This window comes from Saccopteryx leptura, chromosome 1, assembly GCF_036850995.1.
Source record: "Saccopteryx leptura isolate mSacLep1 chromosome 1, mSacLep1_pri_phased_curated, whole genome shotgun sequence".
Taxonomy (NCBI): Eukaryota; Metazoa; Chordata; class Mammalia; order Chiroptera; family Emballonuridae; genus Saccopteryx; species Saccopteryx leptura.
Genome location: NC_089503.1, coordinates 265,759,863 through 265,781,709, shown reverse-complemented (window position 1 = coordinate 265,781,709; position 21,847 = coordinate 265,759,863). Strand labels below are relative to the sequence as shown.

General features: G+C 38.0%; 1 protein-coding gene across 1 annotated transcript in view; it reads right to left on the bottom strand.

Moving 5' to 3' along the window:
* ADAM7 (ADAM metallopeptidase domain 7) overlaps nucleotides 1-21,847 on the bottom strand; it is a 97,713-nt gene that overhangs the window by 54,587 nt on the left and 21,279 nt on the right. The window contains 9 exon segments of the mRNA XM_066360233.1: nucleotides 9,194-9,293; nucleotides 10,064-10,160; nucleotides 11,017-11,098; nucleotides 12,400-12,480; nucleotides 14,875-15,061; nucleotides 15,996-16,098; nucleotides 16,905-17,100; nucleotides 18,100-18,189; nucleotides 19,656-19,830. Of these exon segments, the coding sequence (XP_066216330.1) occupies nucleotides 9,194-9,293; nucleotides 10,064-10,160; nucleotides 11,017-11,098; nucleotides 12,400-12,480; nucleotides 14,875-15,061; nucleotides 15,996-16,098; nucleotides 16,905-17,100; nucleotides 18,100-18,189; nucleotides 19,656-19,830 (1,111 nt within the window).

Sequence of the window (21,847 nt, the reverse complement as noted above, 5' to 3'; positions counted from 1 at the left end):
GAGCACATTGTAAGAGCTCAACAAAAATCAAAGAATGGATGAAAGAAGGAAAGAAAACAAAAACTCTGTAATATAACCAAGGCCTAATTTGTCTCCCTTTGACAAAAATCACATCTCTGAAAATTTTTCTAACACAAATATAACAATTCAAAAGTGAAATTATCCCTCAGAGACAGTCAGGTATTGATTTGGTAAGTGAAAACTATAATAAAGGAATCATGAAAAAATACTTCACCACTAGAAATGATGCTTTTTCTGTGATTACCAGTACTATTATGGCCTTGAAAATACTCCATGAGAAACCATAAGTATGTATACCATGGCCAAGAAAAGTTTGAGAAAGAAGTTTTATTTTCTAAAATGTATTAAAAATTGACACTGTTGGATTCCAAGTATACAGAGTCTTGGATGAAAGCATCCTGCTCTGGGTTGTCTATTAGAAATGTTAGTGTATTAAAGGAAACGATTCTAACCATCCTATTTTGATATAGCAAGGGATGTCCCCAGTCAATCAATGAGTAGGGAAAGAACACAAAAGGATGCTAGCATATGAAAATGTGCAAAGGTGAGGAGGTATCACTTGTCATGGGGACCTACCATTCTGGCACTTTGACTGGAATCCGTGAATCCTCTTGGCTCTATACATGCGGGTTTCTATAAGACCTAAATGTCATTGTGTCAGCAACTACACCAGATATGGCACAGAGACACACCTTTACATGGGTCCATACACACGCAAACCACTTCTTCTTGATTCATGAAAGCTTTAAGGCAGTTTGTAAATTCCTATGGGTTAGGGTGGGGAAGATGGTTCTGGTTAAGTGTAGTTCTGTCAGAAACCATTTTTGTTGTCAACCTTGTGAATGTCTCCAACAATATATTTGGTAAAAGATTTCCAAACATTGTTTAAATGTTAGAGCTTTCATTCAAAAAGTGTACCTATTGGAATTCCAGTAAAACCCCAGTGAACTCGCCTATTGAATATGCCGCATTCACTGAGACCCCCTTGTGTGATAGCAGGGTCTGTGGAAGTATAGACTGAAAGCTATCTCAGTCACAGCCTCTCAGCTGCAAATAAGACAACATAATGATAACTGCTCATTTTGAAGACATACAATTGAGAGTCTTGGTGCTTTTAGCACTTTGTTCTGAATAAGAGACCCCTCACTCTGTGACCTTGAGGATACAGATGCAGACAGTGGGACTCTAGCATTTCAGGTGATCGTAGGATCCTATAAAATCTCTTGTTTTGACTCAGTTTCTAGCTCATGGGTGTGCTGCTTTGGCTAATTTAGTTCTCTCTTGTCAGCACTGATCGGGAAATAAACACCCGCAGTCAGTGGAGAGTCCTCAGGTTGATCAGATCTCACCAGGGCCATCACTGCTTTTTGACCTCTGAGAACCATGGCCAGGATTAGCATGAGGTGAGTGAGGCATTTGTCTCAGGAGCAACATTTACAAGAGGCAAATGCAAACTCAGTAACTGTGATAATAATATAAAACTAATTGAATACTGTCAATATTTTAAATAAACACAGCCTCTGACCGTGTACTTGCACGAGCCATTGTGCTTTCTCCTTGAATCCCAGCTGATCTTTTCAAGGGACCAATGAATGGTTTGGTGGCATCAAAATTATTACTAAAATGAACAAACAGGCAAAACTAACAGAAAGGACTACACCAGTGTGATGTAGTGAGGGCTGTAAAAACTGGTGGGAAGTCCTTCCAAGGACTCTGCAGTTCTTCACTGGTGAAGAAAACACTGAACCTGCAATTAGTATTAGAGCAAGTACAACTCTTTCCAAGCCCATGAAATAAGTTTTCCAGCCATCACTGGAATACAGTCCTACTCAATGTTCAAATATTAAAATTCATAGGAACAATCTTATTCCCTGGGTTGCTCTTTTGTGGTGAATGAGTTTAAGATTTTATCTATATAGCCAACTTACATATGAGAGGAGTGGAAGCTTCCTTATATATTATGTAATGAGTAGCACAAAGAAACTCTGTTAGCCTCCAAATCTTAGTATCTTTAATTGACTGGGTTCCTGCAATTCTACAACTGTTACATCTCTTTGGAGCCTGAAGGTCTTTGAGGACCTTTGGAACTTACTATGGTAATACAGATATGCCTGAGGTTACCCCTCTCCCCTTCCAAAGTGCTCTCTGTTAACCCCCAGCAGATATTAATATAACTAAAAAGCACACTCCAGTGGAAACAGGATCTAGGAGAGGCATTGGTGCCAGAGGAAAATATGACACTTATGTAAATGTACTTAGCACACAGTGCCTGGTTTATATTGAGCACTTAATATGTGTTAATTATCAGTTATGCAGTTTCCTTAAATTAGTGTGCAAAACGGTACTATTGATGTAACAGGGAAAAGATACCAAACACAGACTTTCCCAAACAAATTTTGCTGAGAACTGGACTTTCACAGGTAAATAATACGTCACACAAGTACCAGGTAAATCATTATTATGTATATAATTTTATGACAAAAATACAACAAACCTAAACATGAGATTTGAAGGCCCAAACTCTCCTACACAAACTACATTTGTATGGTATATACACCATTTGTAGTGAGTTAAATTTATTCATATATTAAACCAGGGGTCCCCAAACTTTTTACACAGGGGGCCAGTTCACTGTCCCTCAGACCATTGGAGGGCCGGACTATAAAAAGAAAACTATGAACAAATCCTTATGCACACTGCTGCACATATCTTATTTTAAAGTAAAAAAAACCAAAATGGGAACAAATACAATATTTAAAATAAAGAACAAGTAAATTTAAATCAGCAAACTGACCAGTATTTCAATGAAAACTATGGGCCTGATTTTGGCTAATGAGATGGTCAATATGCTCCTCTCACTGACCACCAATAAAAGAGGTGCCCCTTCTGGAAGTGCGGCGGGGGCTGGATAAATGGCCTCAGGGGGCCACATGCAGCCCACGGGCCGCAGTTTGGGGACCCCTGTATTAAACAAATATTAAGTTCTTCTTCTAAGTTCTTCATTTATCTAAAAAGCCAAAGGCCCTTAAGAAGTTCGCATTCTAGAAGTAGTCAACATATCCCAACTTTATTTAAACCTCTCACTGGCTTCTGTCACTACTTGTCACTGATCACATGCACAGGCCACCTTTCCCTACTGTCTTCTGTGGGAGTGCACCTGTTTTGCACACTAATTTAAGAAAACTGCATAGCTGATAATTAACACATATTAAGTGCTAAATATAAACCAGGCACTGTGTGCTAAGTACATTTATATAAGTGACTTATTTCAACCTCAAGGAGAGTATATGACATTGACATTAAAATTGTGTGATTTCATCTCACAACACCTTAGTGTAGCTTAAAACGTCACACAATATTCTCTGTCCATTCAAGTGAACAATTAAAATTCATTTTTATCACCTTGGGGTCACCACTGGCATAATAAAAAGCACAAATGGATAAACATAATAAACTATCATATAATCAGAGAAAGATGATCTATGTGTCCCTAAATACCAGTAGAAGCATTTCTGGTCCAGTGTCATATATGTGTTCCTGGGGGTGTGGTGGCAGCAGGATCTAAAATATTGTGCGGGCAAAAGCAAAGGGCTTATGGGACATGTAGATTTGGAGCAAAGCATTCAAAACCTCTGTTGCTGTGTAACCAGGGCACCAAAACACCAACTTTAAAATACTAGCACCTTTATGTTTCATTAGTATTTGCATCGTTATAACAATAGTCAATTGATAGTTTGCCTCAAAATTTAAGGTTTATACTTCCTCCTTCAAGACAATCCCATTAATCAGTCTTATCAGTATACTCTTATCCAGAATGCTTTCTTAGGCCCTGATGGGTTGGGTCAGTGGATAGAGCATCTGCCCGGCATACAGATGTCCCAGGATCAATCCTTGGTCAGGGCACACATAAGAAGTGACCATCTGCTTCTCTTCCCCTCCCGTCCCCCTTCTATCTCTCTTTCCCTTTCACAGCCAGTGGCTCAATTGGTTCCAGTGTCGGCCCTGGGCACTGAGAATAGCTCGATTGATTTGATCATCAGCTCCAGACAGGGATTGCAGGGTGGATATCAGCTGGGGCACATGGGGGAGTCTTTCTCTATCATCCCTCCTCCCACCTAAAAAAAAAAAAAAGAATGCTTCATTAAATTTTTTTTAAGGAAATGCCTTTATAGCTCCTTAATCTGCACTTACAGTTTATAGACTTTTACTGTGAGGACATTACTGTAAATGGTTTCTGATGTCCACATGTACACATTTCTGTTGGGTTAATGCGTCTGACAGGAATTGCTGGCCACAGGCCATGGGTATGATTAGTTTTAATGATCAGTTTTAATAGTTCTGTTTTCCCCCATTGTTTATATCATTTAAATTTTCATTAGCTGTGTATGAGAGTATTCATTGTCCATATCTCCATTAGTAATTAGTATTGTGTTCCTTTATTGACTTTTAATCAGCTCACGGAACAATATAATATAGGTAAGAAACACAAGAAAAAGATTCATGGCTTAATGAACTCTTTGAGGTAAATATCCTTGTAATCACTGCATTGATTAAGAAATACAACTTATGCCTGGCCTGTGGTGGCGCAGTGAATAAAGCGTCGACCTGGAAATGCTGAGGTTGCCAGTTCGAAGCCGTGGGCTTGCCTGGTCAAGGCACATATGGGAGTTGATGCTTCCTGCTCCTCCCCCTTCTCTCTCTCTCTCTCTCTCTCTCTCTCTTCCTTTCTCTCTCCTCTCTAAAATGAATAAATAAAAAATATTAAAAAAAAGAATAACAGGCAACTATATAAGGGAACAAAAAAAAAGAAATACAACTGTAACGTCAATTTTCTTGTCATTATGCCTATCCACTTCCTCCCCACCAAAACAGTCACTTTTGTGACTTAAAATAATGACTTATTTCTTACATGGAGTTATGGTTACATGGCATTATAGTTTTACCCCAAATATTTATCTCTCAACTCTATAACCTAGTCTTGTACATTTTAAAATTTTAATTTTTGTAAGAAAAAAGATGCCTATATTTCTATGTATATTGCTGTTTAAATTAATTTTGCCTATTATTTGAGGACAAGGTCAAGGTTCCTATCTGTACATATGCATATTCCATTATTCTATCACCACCTGTGAAAAGGCTCTTTTTTCTCTACTGAATTGCTTTTGCACCTCTGTAAAACTTCAACTGGTTCTAATGCCTCCTTATGTAGGTCTTTGAAAGCTTTTCTCAGCATTGTAGTACTATTTTACATGTAAAGTTCAGTTTCATATTTTGTCAGGTTTATCCTTAAATATTTTATATTTTTGGTGGTAATTCACATTATATTTTAGAGTTTATTTTCACACTGTGACCAGTATATGAAAATATAATTCATTTTTGTTAATCGTTCTTTGTTATGTAACTTTGCTAAAATTATTTGTTTTACAAAAAGTTCTGCAGATAATTTGATCAGGATTGTTTTGAATCAATAGATCAATTTGTGAAGAATTGGCAACCCAACAATAGTGAACCTACTGATTCATAAACATATATAGTATTTTAATCCATTTATATTGGTCTTTAATTTTCTAATCAATGTTTCTTAGTTTTTTATGTTTAGGCTTGTACTTCTTTTGCCAGGTTTATCCTCAAGTATTTCACATTTTTATGCTATTCTAAATGGTATTTTGTTATATTATTTTGTTTTTTGAATTGTTCATTACTTTTTTATGGAAACACAATAGATTTTTGTTTACTAATTTGTATCCTGAAATCTTACTAAATTCACTTTTATTCAGTATAGGATATTTCTATAGATGACTATGTCTTCTGTAAATCAAAAGAGTTTACTTTTTTCATTATATTTTTTCCCTTATTATAATGGCTATAATCTTAAGTATTTAATAGAAATGGTGAGAGTGCTTTGTGCTTGATATTAGAGGCAAAGCATTCAATCTTTTTCATAAATATGATTTTAGCTGTAGGTTTTTGGGAGATATCTTTCATCAGGTTCAGTAAGTTTCCTTATATTTCTAATTTATTGTGTTTTATCGGTAGATATTAGATCTCTTTCAAGTACTTTTCCTGCTTCTATTGAGATGATTATACGATTTTATTATTTTAGTTTGATAATACAGTGAATTAACTTGGAGATTTTTTTTTTAATTTTAAATGTGCCTTGCATTCCTGTGATTAACCCCAAGTGGTCACAATTCATTAGCCTTTTTCTGTGAGATTTAATTGACTACAATTGAATAATAAATTTTTAATCTTATTTTTATTCATTTTAATGCAGTGACATGATAAATCAGGGTACATATGTTCCAAGAAAACATCTCCAGATTATTTTGACCTTTGATTATGCTGCATACCCCTCACTCAAAGTCAAATCATCCTCCGTCACCTTCTATCTGGTTTTCTTTGTGCCCCTACATTCTCCCCACCCCTCCCTCTCCTTCCTCGCTTCCTCCCAACCCCTCCACCCCACTCCCTGTTTCCATTACATTCTTGTCCATGTCTCTGAGTCTCATTTTTATGTCTCATCTATGCATGGATTCATATAGTTCTTAGTTTTTTCTGATTTACTTATTTCACTCCGTATAATGTATCAAGGTCCATCCATGTTATTGTAAATGATCCGATGTCATCATTTCTTATGGCTGAGTAGTATTCCATAGTATATATGTACCCAAGCTTTTTAATCCACTCATCCTCTGACGGACATGGGCTGTTTCCAGATCTTTGCTATTGTGAACAATGCTGCTATAAACATGGGGGTGCATTCCTCCTTCTGGGACCGTTCTATGGTGTACTTGGGGTGTATTCCTAAAAGTGGGATGGCTGGGTCAAAAGGCAGTTCGATTTTCAATTTTTTCAGGAATCTCCATACTGTTTTCCACAGAGGCTGCACCAGTCTGCATTCCCACCATCAGTGCAGGAGGGTTCCCTTTTCTCCACATCCTCACCAGCACTTATTCTGTGTTGTTTTGTTGATGAGCGCCATTCTGACCAGTGTAAGGTAATAATTTATGCACCCAGAAGTATTGAGAAGTAGTTTTACTACTGTAATGATTTTGATTTTGGCTGGGTGGATAATAGAGAAATACTGCCTTCATGACGTGGGTGGGGATGTTTCTATTTCCTCTCATTTTCTGGAAGAGTTTGTATAGAATTGATATTATTTCATCATTAAATATTTGGTAAAATTCAGTAAAGCTATATGGGCACAGAGTGTTCTTTGTGAAAGACTTTTACTACAAACTCAATATTAGAAACTTACATTTCTTTTTCTTTTTCTTTTTTTTAAGTGAGCTGAGAGGAAACAGTGTGACAGAACCCCGCATGTTCCCCAACTGGGATCCACCAGGGAATCCCTGTCTGGGGCCAATGCTTGAGTGAACAGAGCTATGGAGTTATTTTTAGTTCCTGAGGCTGGCACCCTTGGACCAACCATTTGAGTTATCCTCAGTGCCAGGTGCCACACCTGAACCAATCGAGTCACTGGTTGTGGGAGGCAAAGAGGAAGAGATGGGGGGAGAGAGGAGGAGAGAAGCAGAGGGTCGCTTCTCTTGTGTTACCTGATCAGGAATTAAACCTAGGACATCCATAAGCCAGGCTGACACTCTACCCAATGAGTCACTGGCTAGGGCAAAACTTCAATTTCTTTATTAGGTAGACACGGGGTTATTCAATGTATTAATTTCTTCACAAGTAAGGTTGGTAATTTGTAACTTTCAAAAAACTTGTTATCTCATTACACTGTCATATTGAAATGATGCTTTTTTATATTTTTTATCAATTTAATAAATGTATAATCTCCTGTGATGTCATCATTCTGATTTCTGATAGTCTGTGTTATCTCTCTTATTTTTCTTCTATCAGCCTTGCTGAAATTTATACGATTTATTAATCTTCTCTGCAAAACATATTTGTTTTACTTGATTTTCTGTTATCTATTTCATTGGTAACCAATCTAATATTTTATTTTTTCCTGTTCTCTGCTTATTTTCATTTGCTTTACTCTTTCTCAGTTTCTTAAATTTTTTTTCCATTGATATAAAAGAGTGGAAGAGATAGAGATTAGAAGTATCAACCTGTTGTTCCACTTAGTTGTACACTCATTGGTTGTGTTCTATGTGTGTCTTGACAAGGAATAGAACTTGCTGCCATTGTGTGCCAGGATGACACTATATTCACTGAGCCACCTGGCCAGGGCCCTTTTTCTAATTTTCCAAAGTGAAAACTGAGGTCACTAAAAAACTGAGGTCACTAATCTGATACTTGCCTTGTTTTCTAACATAAGCAGTTACTGTTATAAACTTTCCTTTAATTACTAAATTCACTATTTCTTACAAATTTTGACATGTTGTGTTTTATTTTCTTGTATGTTAAAATACTTTCTAAGCCCAGGTGGTGGTGCATTGAGTAGAGCATCAACCGGGTACACTGAGGATCCAGGTTCGAAACCCCTAGGTCTCTAGCTTGATTGCATGCTGATCTGGCTTGAGCACAGACTTACCATTCGGGTTTCCGGCTTAAGCATGGCATCATAAACATGACCCTATGGTCACTGGCTTGAGCCCAAAGGTCGCTGGTTTGAAGCTGGATTGAGCCCAATGTTGCTGGCTTGAGAAAAGGGTCACTGGCTTGGTTGGAGCCCCCAGTCAAGTCAGTGATCAACTAAGAGTACTACAACTATGAGTTAATGCTTCTCATCTCTCTCCCTTCCTCTCATTCTCTCTCTCTTGCTTGAAAAAAGAAGAAACTTTCTAATTTTTCTTTTTTTGACCCATGAGTTCTTTGGAACTTGTTATCTAATTGGTGATTTTTTTCAGGATTTCTTTGTTAACGACTTTTAATATTATTTTATTTTGAGAACATATTTTTTATGACTACAATTATTTTAAATTTATTGAGACTTGTTCTTTGTCCTAGAATATGGCTTATGTATTTTTTTCCAGTTGTGTACAAATCAATACTTTATTTAACCCATGTAGTTTGCTCTGAGATAGTGTCTTAGTTTTCTTGAGACCTGCAATCCTCTCCCTCCTCATATGTAGATTGGAACCTTGATGGTATGAAATAGTGTGAAACTGTTCTGTACATCCTCCTTCATTTAGCTCTAGAGCTAGTTCCACTTCAAACACACATACAACTACTTTTTAAATTAATTATTGCAAATTAATTGTCTTACATTCAGGGGATGAATATCAGGCAAGATTAGCTCAGTCCTTGTCTGCAGCCCATCACCAAAATACCCTTTATTCTCCACGCCCAGTATATCTGGAGGCAGGCTGTCAAGAAGGAAATTAAGTATTGACACCAGATATGGGATAAGTCTGAGGGTAATATTAAATCATCTAGAAGTCTTTAAAAAGACTGTTATTCAGGTTACATCCTATAACAGTTAAATATGAGGGAAGAACCAAAATTAGTATTTAAAATAATCCTATAATTTCAATGTGCTGCCAAGCTTGGGAACTACTGGGATAAACATTAGGATGATAACTTGATTTATTGCTACTCTGACTTGGTCTTCAATAAGAGGTTAGAGTTCGTGACCCTGGCCAGTTGGCTCAGTGGTAGAGCATCTACCCAGCGTGTGGAAGTCCCAGGTTTGATTCTCAACCAGAGCACACAGGAGAAGTGCCCATCTGCTTCTGCACCCATTCCCCTCTCCTTTCTCTCTATCTTTCTCTTTCCCTCCCATAGCCAAGGCTCCATTGGAGCAAAGTTGGCCCGGGCACTGAGGATGGCTCCATGGCCTCTGCCTCAGGCACTAGAATGGCTCTGGTTGCAACGAAGCAATGCCCCAGATGGGCAAAGCATTGCCCCCTGGTGGGCATGCTGGGTGGATTCCAGTCAGGCACACAGGAGTCTGTCTCTCTGCCTCCCTGCTTCTCACTTCAGAAAAATACACACACGCACACAAACACACACACACACACACACACACACACACACACGAGGTTATAGTTTATCCCATCAAGTGTCCTCTATGGCCACAAACCCAATAGATTCTCAATAATGGTCTTCTTCTTCAATACAGAAAATACAGACATACCTCTGAACTTGCTTCAACTTAATACAAACGAATAAAACTGTAATAGCCCCAACACTGATAATGCTCAGGACAAACACAATAGCCAGGATGGCAATATCTGGAATGGTAAAAAAAAAAAAAAATAGCTTCAACCAGGATTTCGACTTTAAGACAGTGGGATATTAACATTTAACTGAGCTGTTATGAACTTGGTTCTCTTCTTAAAAGACTTTGATCCTCCTCCCAACATTGAATATAAAGTAAAAGGCCAGATTATTATACAAATTATCATCTATGTTAGAAATTAACACTCCACTCAAGATCTCGTTATATTTAAGGGAAGCACAATCAGAAGAAAATTTTTGATTATCAGTTATTAACAGACTACAAAAAAAACCTTTGTTGGGTAATGGGCTCTTAGAAGACCTAATCCAAATTTAACTAAAAGAAGATATATTAATTCTAAAAAACAATGGAAATAAATTCAAATTTAGATATTTATGCAAAATAATTTATAAAATTCCATAAAAATTCATACAGAAACAAAATCTATATTGGTAGACTCAGAAAAATAAAAGCTTTTTCATTGGCTAGACTTCTTTTTTTTTTTTTCAGGGACAGATAGAGAGTCAGAGAGAGGGATAGATAAGAACAGACAGGAACGGAGAGAGATGAGAAGCATCAATTACAGTTTTTCGTTGCTACACCTTAGTTGTTCATTGACTGCTTTCTCATATGTGCCTTGACCACGGGTCTTCAGCAGATTGAGTAACCCCTTGCTCGAGCCAGTGACCTTAGGTCCAAGCTGGTGAGCTTTGCTCACACCAGATGAGCCCACACTCAAGCTGGCAACCTTGGGGTCTCGAACCTGGGTCCTCTGCATTCCTGTCCGATGCTCTATCCACTGTGCCACTGCCTGGTCAGGCTCATTGGCTAGACTTCTGATATATGAAAGACAGTAAATTCTAGGATGCTCACTGGTAACATTAAAGTTTCTTCCCAGTCCACAAGTACCTCGTCTTCCTCACACGGGCACTTGAGTTCACTTCCATCCACCTAGAAGAGCAGTCAACCATATAAACAATTTTATCAAATGACTGACATAAGCTGTGTTTTGCACTTTACTTAGCTTACTGCCAACTAGTTCTACATCAGACACACACACACACACACAAACATTTTATTGTTAATTAACTAAACTGCATAATAAAATCAATTTTGGAAAGAAATAAGTAAACAAAATACAAGAGTTAACCACCTTTGAAGACAACTTTTGAACAAGGAAATAATTCAGACAAATTCAAGACCAGATAAGGAAGACAGCTTGAGTTATCTTGCTAGCAGGCATCAATTTCATTAAAGGAACAGCCCCTGCTAGAGTTGAATATATCAGGACCAAAGAACAAACTCTAACTAGGTTTAATAATAATAAGGTAACATAAATGTGGGATAAAGGTGATGGAACAATTTTTTGTTCATCAGAGAGCATTATGTAATGATTAAGAACACACACACTTCCTATGTTTAAGTCTCAGCATAAACTGTGACTTTTTCTTCATCTGTCAAAATAGGCATAGGAATAAGACTCATTTTTTAAGTTGTTATGAAGGTTTTAAGAGTTAATAGATATGTAAAGTGCTTGAAACAGTACCTGATACATATAGAACTCTATATAAAGTGTTACTGATTAATTGAGCTTAGGAATGATGTTACCCACAAACATAACTGCTAGGTTCTGCTATTATTGAATAGTGTGATACAGTAAAAAGATATATAGTTTTTTGTTTTTGTTTTTTTAAACTTCAGGCAAATGTTGACATTGATGTAATTTAATTATAAGTGATATTATGATAGATCCAACTTTTAAACTTTAGGTTTAAACTAAATGTACATAAGTTACAAGGTTTCTTAGATTGCCCATCTAATAATAAAACATATATTTACAACACTAGCAATATCTATATGTGATACCTGGTTTGGCTCTTTGGATCAATTTTATTGTTGATATGTGAAAAAAAATGGTTCCCAAATGTACATTTTATTTAAAAATCACCACACACATGCACACACACAAATACAAACACACACATACATAGGCCCAGGAGTAAGTCTTATGTTAATAAATGTCCAGTGAGACATTAATTTTTATTAAGTTTTTTAGATAAAGGAGAAGAGAGATAGAAAGGGAGAGAAAATCAATATGTTGTTCACTTATTTATGCATATTACTGGTTGATTCTTGTATGTGCCTTGACCAGGTATCAAACCTGCAACTTTGGTACAATGCTCTAAACAACTGAACTCCATAGCTAGCAGGGCCTATGGTAAGACATTAATTTAAAAAAAATCAAATCTTACAGCATTTTTATTGTACTGAGAGGACCAATTGGTTGAACTGTAGACCTTTTCAATAGTCAGGCATTCACCGTTGTTGCACACCTAGAAATGAAATAACCAAAAAAAAAAAAAAATTAGAATTTACATAATTTTTTTTACTCCGAAAAATCACATGTAGAATCTTCTGTAGAATAAGAAATCCTCTATAAATGTTTGACGGCCATTTGAAAATAATGAACTGTACATTCAAATATTGTTACACACACCTAGGCTATATGCAGTTCATCTTTGAACAAAATGTTATGTACCACATGGCTATACAGGACTGAACACTGGAAAACATTGTTTTAAAACCTATGTAGATATCAACTAGAGGGAAATAATGAGATATTTCTTCTTTCGATTTTTCCATTTCTGAAGGTTTAATAAAGAGATAACTATAGTTTTACACCAGTTCTTCTGTATCAGAGCAGACTAATTTCCTCCCTCCTTCTCTCTTCCTACTTTCTATTGCTTTCCCCTTTCCATTCTGTCCTTTTCCTTTCTTCCCTTCTCTTTCTTTTTTTCCTTTTTTTTTTTAAAGTAAATTATCTATCTCCTAAATTCTGTGGTATAACTAAGGGGGAAAGGGTGCTCAGGAACAGTGGAATATGTTTGCCCTATTGTCCTATGCCAAATTAAAATCTACCCAGAAAAAAATAACTACTAAGACAAACTAGAATACTTTTTATTCATTTTCAGTTCCTCAAGTTTAAAAATAGTATCTCAATGTAGGAAAAGAAAAAATTTTGTACTTATGTCTTTGCGATGCCTCTGTACAGTACAATGACATTAGTAATAGGCGCACTCTGGACTAAGACTTCTCTGGATAGAGTAGGCACCCTCTGTAGTGCTTCATGGCCACAGTGTATGAAAAGATCAGATGTGTTCCTTAACAACTGCTCCCCTATCAACCCTATATTCAATCGCTGCCGGGTTTTTTTTGTGTTTTTTTTTTTGTATTTTTCTGAAGCTGGAAATGGGGAGGCAGTCAGACAAGCTCCCGCATGCGCCCGACTGGGATCCACCTGGCATGCCCACTAGGGGGTGATGCTCTGCCCACCTGGGGTGTTGCTCTGTTGCAACCAGAGCCATTCTAGCGCCTGAGGCCATAGAGCCATTCTCAGCACTTGGGTCAACTTTGCTCCAATGAAGCCTTAGCTAATCCCTGCCGCTTTTAATGGCGTTCTATGAAGGAAATGTCCTACTTCTGCTTTGTACTTCTGGCTGATTTTCCTTACCTGAAGTGATAAAAAATTGTTTTATTTTTCTTTAATCTGATGCTTCACTCTATCTTGTTGAAAATTCCCTAACTATCTAGCCTGTGGCTGGTACACACATAACTCAATTTTCACAAATATAGATGCCTTGTGATTCTGATATTGATTTAGTTATTTAATGGGAAACTATAGCTAAATATTTGGACTTGAAATATCGGTCTCTGTTAAGTTCTTAAATTCTAATTTTTTTTACATTTTGAATTTTTGTTTTCCAACTTGTCTATTACATTATATTGAGGATGCTATAATGTTTGTGAATGTTGGCATAGAGAAGGGAAGCCATAGCACATAAAGAAACTATTCAATTTCAAAATAGCTAATTTTTTAAAATACAAAGTCTTATATGTTGGTCATATATTCTTGTGTTTATAAACCTGGGTGATCTGGCCATTGTGTTTGTATGCATTCTAAAATTTTATCCTGGAAAAATAAACCCTTTCCAATCTGGCTTCATTCTACCTACTCAATTTCATTTTTTCCCAATTCACCCAAGCTCTAGTCACACTGAAATTGTCAATTATCTGACTATTCCATAACCTGCTAACTTTGAAAAACATAGTACTTGGGCATTTCTTTCTAAACAGTCTTTTCTCATTTTTCATGTGCTGAAAAATGTCCATCAAGTCAAAACTGAAATGTCACTCATTTAATGGCATTATTAAGATATCATTCCATGCTTTCTCAAGTGAAGTCAGGCCTCTGGACTCAAAGGTATATGGGTTATACCACTAGGGAAGCACTTGGGTTGGATGGTAATGATATATTTCATTTTATCTGTGAAATTCTCAAGTAAGCTCATCTTCACATCACCTGTGTCTGGCAGTCACTAGCATCAGAGCACATGCCCAGTTAATGCAGCTGAATGAATAAAATAAATGAAAAGTTCACAGCTATTTCATAGTCAAATTAACTCAAAAATGATGTTTATAATTTCATTAGATGTCTACTGTAAGATACTAATTAAACACATTTATGACACTTACGTATTATGCTGTATATAAAAATTAGACAAAATGAATATTTGCGATAATGTTATTGCTACTCTGCTCAATAAAAAAGTAGCCATTTTTTTTCTGTTTTCTCATATCCAGTCCTTCCAGAACCAATGTTTGGATCGAAGGACATTTTAAAGTGGCCGAACCCAGACATTTAGTAAAACAAAGAATTTTCATCTTACCATCCCATCTCCACACTTTGTTCCAGGAGCAACCAGGCCCAAATCTTTAGAATTGTGATATAAGAAAAAGGTTTTGCAATCAATGGTGACATTCTTTTTTGGAGCCTTAAGGTGATAGATCTTCTCTTCTGCAAGGACAGATAAGCGTCCCCCTCTGGTACAGTATATCTTTCCACATTTGACATCTCTGAGGAGGAGGGACAATAATCTCAGACTTGGGACCAGAAATAAAACATTAGAGACTAATCTTGCCTTAAAGTGGCCTGGCCACCCTTTTCTAGACTCAGGTCTGCCAGCAGGTTGCACAGGGGCCACAAGGGGCTGGGTAAATGGTTGTCTGGTCAAGTCCTGACCCTGGGAACTGAAAGGAAGAGGTACAGGTGTAACCTGATCATATTTTTTTCTGATCTCTCCATGGTTCTCACAAATGAATATTAGCTTAAGTTTACAGTAGAATGTTTCTGTTAGTAATTTGAATTAGCATAGCTTTAATCAGGATGCTAATATTTTGTTCTTATTCTCTCTTGCATAGAGCACCTCAGTTGATTCTCACAACAAACTTGTGAGGTTGCTCTCTTTATAACCCCCACTTGTAAAGATTAGAAAGTAATTGAAAACAAGGGAAGTGAAATGACTGCCCACTTTCATCTCATGTATTCAGGAGCAAAGTTGAACTCGACCTTAGGTTTGTGCTGTTGTTTTCAGGCCCACAAAACGCCATGCCTGGTGTCAGAAACAAATAATGGAAGGAAGGACGGCTCAGCCCAGGCTTTTAAAAATCAAATCTGACTTCCAATGCTTCCATTTCTCTTCCAAAGAGCTTTTTCTCTTTCTCCTTTTCTATTTATTTCCCCCTCCTCCTGTTTGTCTCTTTATCTTTCCTGTAGCTTTGATTCCTCTTTTTCTCTATGAAGAATCTGAAATCATTCCCATATCTCCCCCTTACAATGCAGGACCTTAATAAACACATAGCTGAAGCCCACAGGTGCGCTGGCACGCATACACTCTCGTCCTGCTCCCCTCCTGCTGGTCTCCGATTACTTAGCAGCTGTCAGAACAGAGCTACTCTGATTCTGCAAAGCCCTCTTGAGGACACTTACTTTTCTTGATAAGGCGCTTACTTATCTTCACAAGGTATCAGTCTGCTCTCCTTGTTTCTGCAGTATTCAAATCTGTTTCCCATTTTATTCATCATGTAGCAGATCTCGGGACTGTCTCTTGCCTCTGGGATGCAAAACAGCATCATATAAGTAAATAATGAAAGCATGGATAGTGCTCATTATAAAACACTTTATTTTTCTGATGTAATTGAAAGTTCAATTGGAATAAATAAGTAATTAAAGAACCATTCTAGGCCCTGGCCAGTTGGCTCAGTGGTAGAGCGTCGGCCTGGTGTGCAGAAGTCCCAGGTTCGATTCCCGGCCAGGGCACACAGGAGAGGCGCCCATCTGCTTCTCCATCCCTCCCCCTCTCCTTCCTCTCTGTCTCTCTCTTGCCCTCCCACAGCGAGGCTCCATTGGAGCAAAGATGGCCCAGGCGCTGGGGATGGCTCCTTGGCCTCTGCCCCAGGCACTAGAGTGGCTCTGGTCACAAGAGCGCGACACCCCAGAGGGGCAGAGCATTGCCCCCTGGTGGGCAGAGCGTCGCCCCCTGGTGGGCATGCCTGGTGGATCCCGGTCGGGCGCATGAGGGAGTCTGTCTGACTGTCTCTCCCCGTTTCCAGTTTAAGAAAAATACAAAAAACAAACAAACAAACAAACAAAACATTCTATTCCCTCAGGAGAATATTTCAGTATGGATATAGAAAAGTAATAAACAACACCTTTAACCTACATACTGAGTGAGTCAATTAATACTAGAAGTAATATCCATTAATATGAAAGGTCATATGTGAAGGGATGATAGATAATATCTTGAAAAGATTCCAAAAATGGCATTATTTCCAATCTGCCCCCCTCCCCAGTATAGGACAATAACAGAGAAATAATGGATATTAGCTTTATCCACCATCCACTGTAACTGTCTCTCACCAGGATCAAAGAATTCAGAGCATTGGTCATTTCGGGTGGGACATTTCCCCATGAAGCAGTAGCCTTTTATATTCTTTCAAGGAAATCCATTTATTTGGAGTTCATCCTTGGGACACACAGAAGAGTGTCCAACACATGCTTCAGGAAAATTACTCTCATCTCTTGCTGTTCTGCATATGGACCCTACTTTTCTCATCTGTTGAAGAGAAACAAAGAGATTGAATCTTGGATGCATGTAGGTAAGTGATGTTCAGTAAGTAGGAGAAAGGATGATATATGTAACTGATTCAGAAATTTGGGGGGGGGCTGAATGGTAACTTCCTTTCCCATTCCACTAAGAATTATCATCACTTGTGAATTTCTCAGCTTTTATTAATTTCAGCAATGCCAAGATGGTGTTTTTGCAATTTGGTGCTAGAACAGCACTGAGCACAGTTGACATGGACATAAATTACAGAAATGAATAAATATTCTGTTCACCTTGTCTTCTTCAACCCTGCTCCAGCACTTCTCCCCTCCCCCAACTACACATGCACACTGCTGGGAGACCCTTTCTGCCTACAAGGAGGAATCTCCATTCCCAAGAAATCGGATTTCTCCCCATGTAATAGAAAAATTCCCTGGCTTTTATTGATGGGCACTGCATGGAAGGATTCTCTCATTCAGCCATTCAGTATGCATTTACCTGTGCTAATTTCTGGAAAAAGTTCAAGATGAATGAGACATATTTCCCTTCCTTTGTGATTTCACAATCTACTAAGGTTAAAGAGCATTGATAAATGCTTAAACAGAGCCATTTAGTTTCCTGGTTGTTATCCTAGTAATATATCTCTAATTTCAGCATAATCTATTCTCTGTTAGATCACTCTTCTTGGGATGCCAATCCACCCCTCACCCCAACCTCAAGCTAAGTTTGAATAGGTTAGTAATAATTTACAAAGGAGTAAGAATAACATTAACAATATAATTACATTTCTGAAAGACTTCTTTTCCACTTTTTCACTTCTGCAACCATAGCTGTACCCAGTACTTACAAATTGGAACATTTTAGCAGAGCCTCGATTGTACACCAGTAAGCCTAGCCCCAGCCTGGGATTAGTGGTATAGGGTCATTCAGTGGTCAGACAGCTCTTGAGTCCTCTGTTGACTTAGTACACTGAAAACAGAGAAATCCAGTGCTAGCAAAGTATCTTACCCGACAAGATTCACAGCATTCTCCTTCTGCGCGAGTAAATCCTGGCTTCAACACACATTTGTCTGCATCACAGCAAGGATTAACGCACTCCTGGCAATAACCAAAAATTAAAGATCAGAAACTGGTTGGCAGTTTGGCCCCTGTGTGAAAAGTTAATTAATTGTGCTTCTGTGTAATTTATATCTTTTGTCTTTCAGACATAGTCCTTGGCTATGACATTTATACAGAGTGTGGCAAAGTGGGTTTACAGTTGCAATTATACAAAACGGTTTACTCTTGTATCATTATTTATGGTGTTTGGGACTTTTACTTTGTTTTCTTCCCACGTGGCTCCTCAGTACCCCAGAGCTAATGAACTCTCACTGGCAGCATACAAAGTCCGAGTTGTGACTCCCATTCTCCTGATGGCGTCTGCTCTCTGGAAGGGCCTGCTGCTTCTCTATACTAAAGGTTTGATGCGAGATAATACCTCTTTTGAAGATAGGATTTCACACTTCTGCAAGATGCCAAGGATTTTAGGCTGACCTCTTTTTAATAAATGCATACTTAGTAATAACAGCAGGATGGACACTTTGGACCTATCTGCTCAAACAGTATTTAAATTGCAAACAAAACTGTCAGCAAGATACTTCATATGTTAAAATAAAGCATTAGAACCATTCCAAAGAAAGCACAGGGGCAAAGGCATCGATTTCCAAAGTGAAAGGCTCTTGACATTTTAGTGACAGATGTTTGAAGACTTGATGTGTTATAACCTCGGGACGTCACTGTTCCCACCCTGATCATGGAGTCTCTTAATTGCCATCTCATTAGATTTTTTTGAATTGTGCCTTGTCATGAGTATCAACATTCCAAATGTGGTCCTTGGACCCTCAGCATGAGCATAATCTTGCAAGTTGGGAGGAACAAAGGATCTCAGTCCACTCCGGACCAATTAAATCAGAATTCACATTTTAACACATTCCAGCTGATTTATATGCACTTGATAATTTGAGAAGAAATTGTCTAGGACAATTTCTGGAAAAAATAACTTCTATATTGGAGAAAAGCAAATTAAAAATTACTTTAAACTTTGCCTCAAAGAATTATTCTAAATGTTTTAGAGATCAAGACTGCAATAAATACATGAAAGGTTAGGAGGTTCCTGCTCAATTAAGACAGTTTCCTTAAAACATGAACTGCTCCATGAGGCTATAAGCTAGCATCATAATTTTCAGAGTAAAACTAGATTGACTATGAAGAATTTTGTAGAATGAATTCCTACTGTGCGTGAGAGGTCAGTCAATGACACAAATGGACCCTTCTCACAACAAGAGCCAATTAATGTACAAAGCAGGCAAATGTGATGGTGTGAACCACCTCTGTCTGCAGCTTTGGACTTGGTAAGAAGCCTTCGATGAGGCTGCACCAATAGCTTGTTTCCCAAATAAGCAAAAGAAAAGCACAGTTTTTAAAGCTTTACGGGGAACACTGTGGTTGATTAATGGTTCCATTGCTTCCTAGGTTCTAGCTGAGCACAAACTTTATAACATCAACATCACATCGTTTGCAAATACCTGAATGGGTCCACAATCACATTCTTCTCCCTCATCCAACTTCTTGTTTCCACAATATGGAGAATCACCTAACTTATCAGAAAGTGGAACATTGAGCATGCATGTTGGCTTATAATCCTTCAGGAATTGCTCATACTAGATTCTGCTGCATTTACTGAATTTTAATGCGGGGATGCTAGAAATAAAATGAGTTAAAAATAGTGATTAATCATATCAATGCATACTGGTAGAACAACTGTGAACATTTTATAAATAATTTAGTAGGAATTAATATAAATAATAAACAAAGTCCACTTACTTTTTTTCATCTTGTCTTACAGTTATAACAGAGTAACTGGGCTTTTTATTACAAAAAAATGTCTTACTGAAGCACAGTCAACATATGCTATCTTAGTGATAATGCTCTCACCATACACTACCCAGCTGGTCCTTCCTGACACCCACGGTTTAGACTGATTGTACTTGCTTCTCCAGTATTACTTTTATTTGTTCCTCTTTTTCATTTAAGATTTTATTTATTGATTTTTAGAGAGAAAGGGAGAGAGAAAGAAAGAGGACGAGAAGCATCATCTCATAGTTGCTTTATTTTGTTGTATATTGATTGTTTCTCCTATGTGCCTTAAGTGTGAAAGCCCAGTGTTTCGAACTAGTGACCTCAGTGTTCCAGGTTGACACTCTAGTCACAGCACCACCACAGGTCAGGCTATTTTTTCTTCTTGAAATAATTTATATACTTGTTTATCATGTAAGATTACAATTTCTCACTGTGGGGGACTGTATCATGTTTAATTTTTTTCAAGTAAGTACTAGTTAACACAGTGCCTGGAACAGAATAGTTCTCTATAAACATTTGTCAAAATGAACTATACATTTAGTAATATCTTACATACCCTAGGAATATGATATGTTGATATGTTCTAAAAAGAACTTTAAACTAAAAAAAAAAAGAACACCCTGAAATTCACCTCTCTTACATTTTCTGTTTGTTTTGACTCCTTTCCCATTACAGGTATTGTTGATATGATGATTAAATACAGATGGACTTTAGATTATTAGATTAGGGTGGTAGAATCCTGAAAATAAACATCAGCTACTGAATTCTTCCTCTGTACCAGTCACCCTATTGGGATACTTTAGCTACTTTCTTTCATTTAATCAATATATAGAAGCACTGACCACCATCAACAAATATTTTTCTTAGTGTGTACAATGCGCCCTGAATGCCCACTATGAAAGAGTTCAATGATGCACATGGCTTAGGACCTGACTGCAGGTAACTCAACGCTGGAAGGAAGAAGGACATTCTTTCATTCTGCATCTATGGAGTACCTAGTATCTGTCCTGGACTTTTCTAACTGTGGTTCCATAACAGTGGACAAAGCAGAAAAACAAACAAACTAACAAACAAAACCTCTGACCTCATAAAGCCTGTATTGTACTGGAGGAGTAAAATAATAAATATGTACCATGTGAAATGTATTTTAAAATGGTTAGTACTAAAGGGTGGGAGGAACGAAGCAAAGGGTGAGGGTGTGCATGGTGTTAGGATATATGGGTAAGGGGGCAGGATTGAAAAATTGGATCAGGTGGCTGGGATGGCTCTGCTGAGATTGGTGTTTGAATAAAGATTTGGAGGAGAGCCCTGGCCGGTTGGCTCAGCGGTAGAGCGTCGGCCTAGCGTGCGGAGGACCCGGGTTCGATTCCTGGCCAGGGCACACAGGAGAAGCGCCCATTTGCTTCTCCACCCCTCCGCCGCGCCTTCCTCTCTGTCTCTCTCTTCCCCTCCCGCAGCCAAGGCTCCACTGGAGCAAAAATGGCCCGGGCGCTGGGGATGGCTCTGTGGCCTCTGCCTCAGGCGCTAGAGTGGCTCTGGTCACAACATGGCGACGCCCAGGATGGGCAGAGCATCGCCCCCTGGTGGGCAGAGCGTCGCCCCTGGTGGGCGTGCCGGGTGGATCCCGGTCGGGCGCATGCGGGAGTCTGTCAGACTGTCTCTCCCTGTTTCCAGCTTCAGAAAAATGAAAAAAAATAAATAAATAAATTAAAAAAAAAGATTTGGAGGAGAAAAATCTAGCTTGTAGTAAAGATGATACATTAAGGCATGTGGACTATATTCCTCTCCTCAGCACCTCAGTATAATTACTAATGGATTGTCATGTACTTTTGCAATATGTTCATGTCGGGAGCCGATC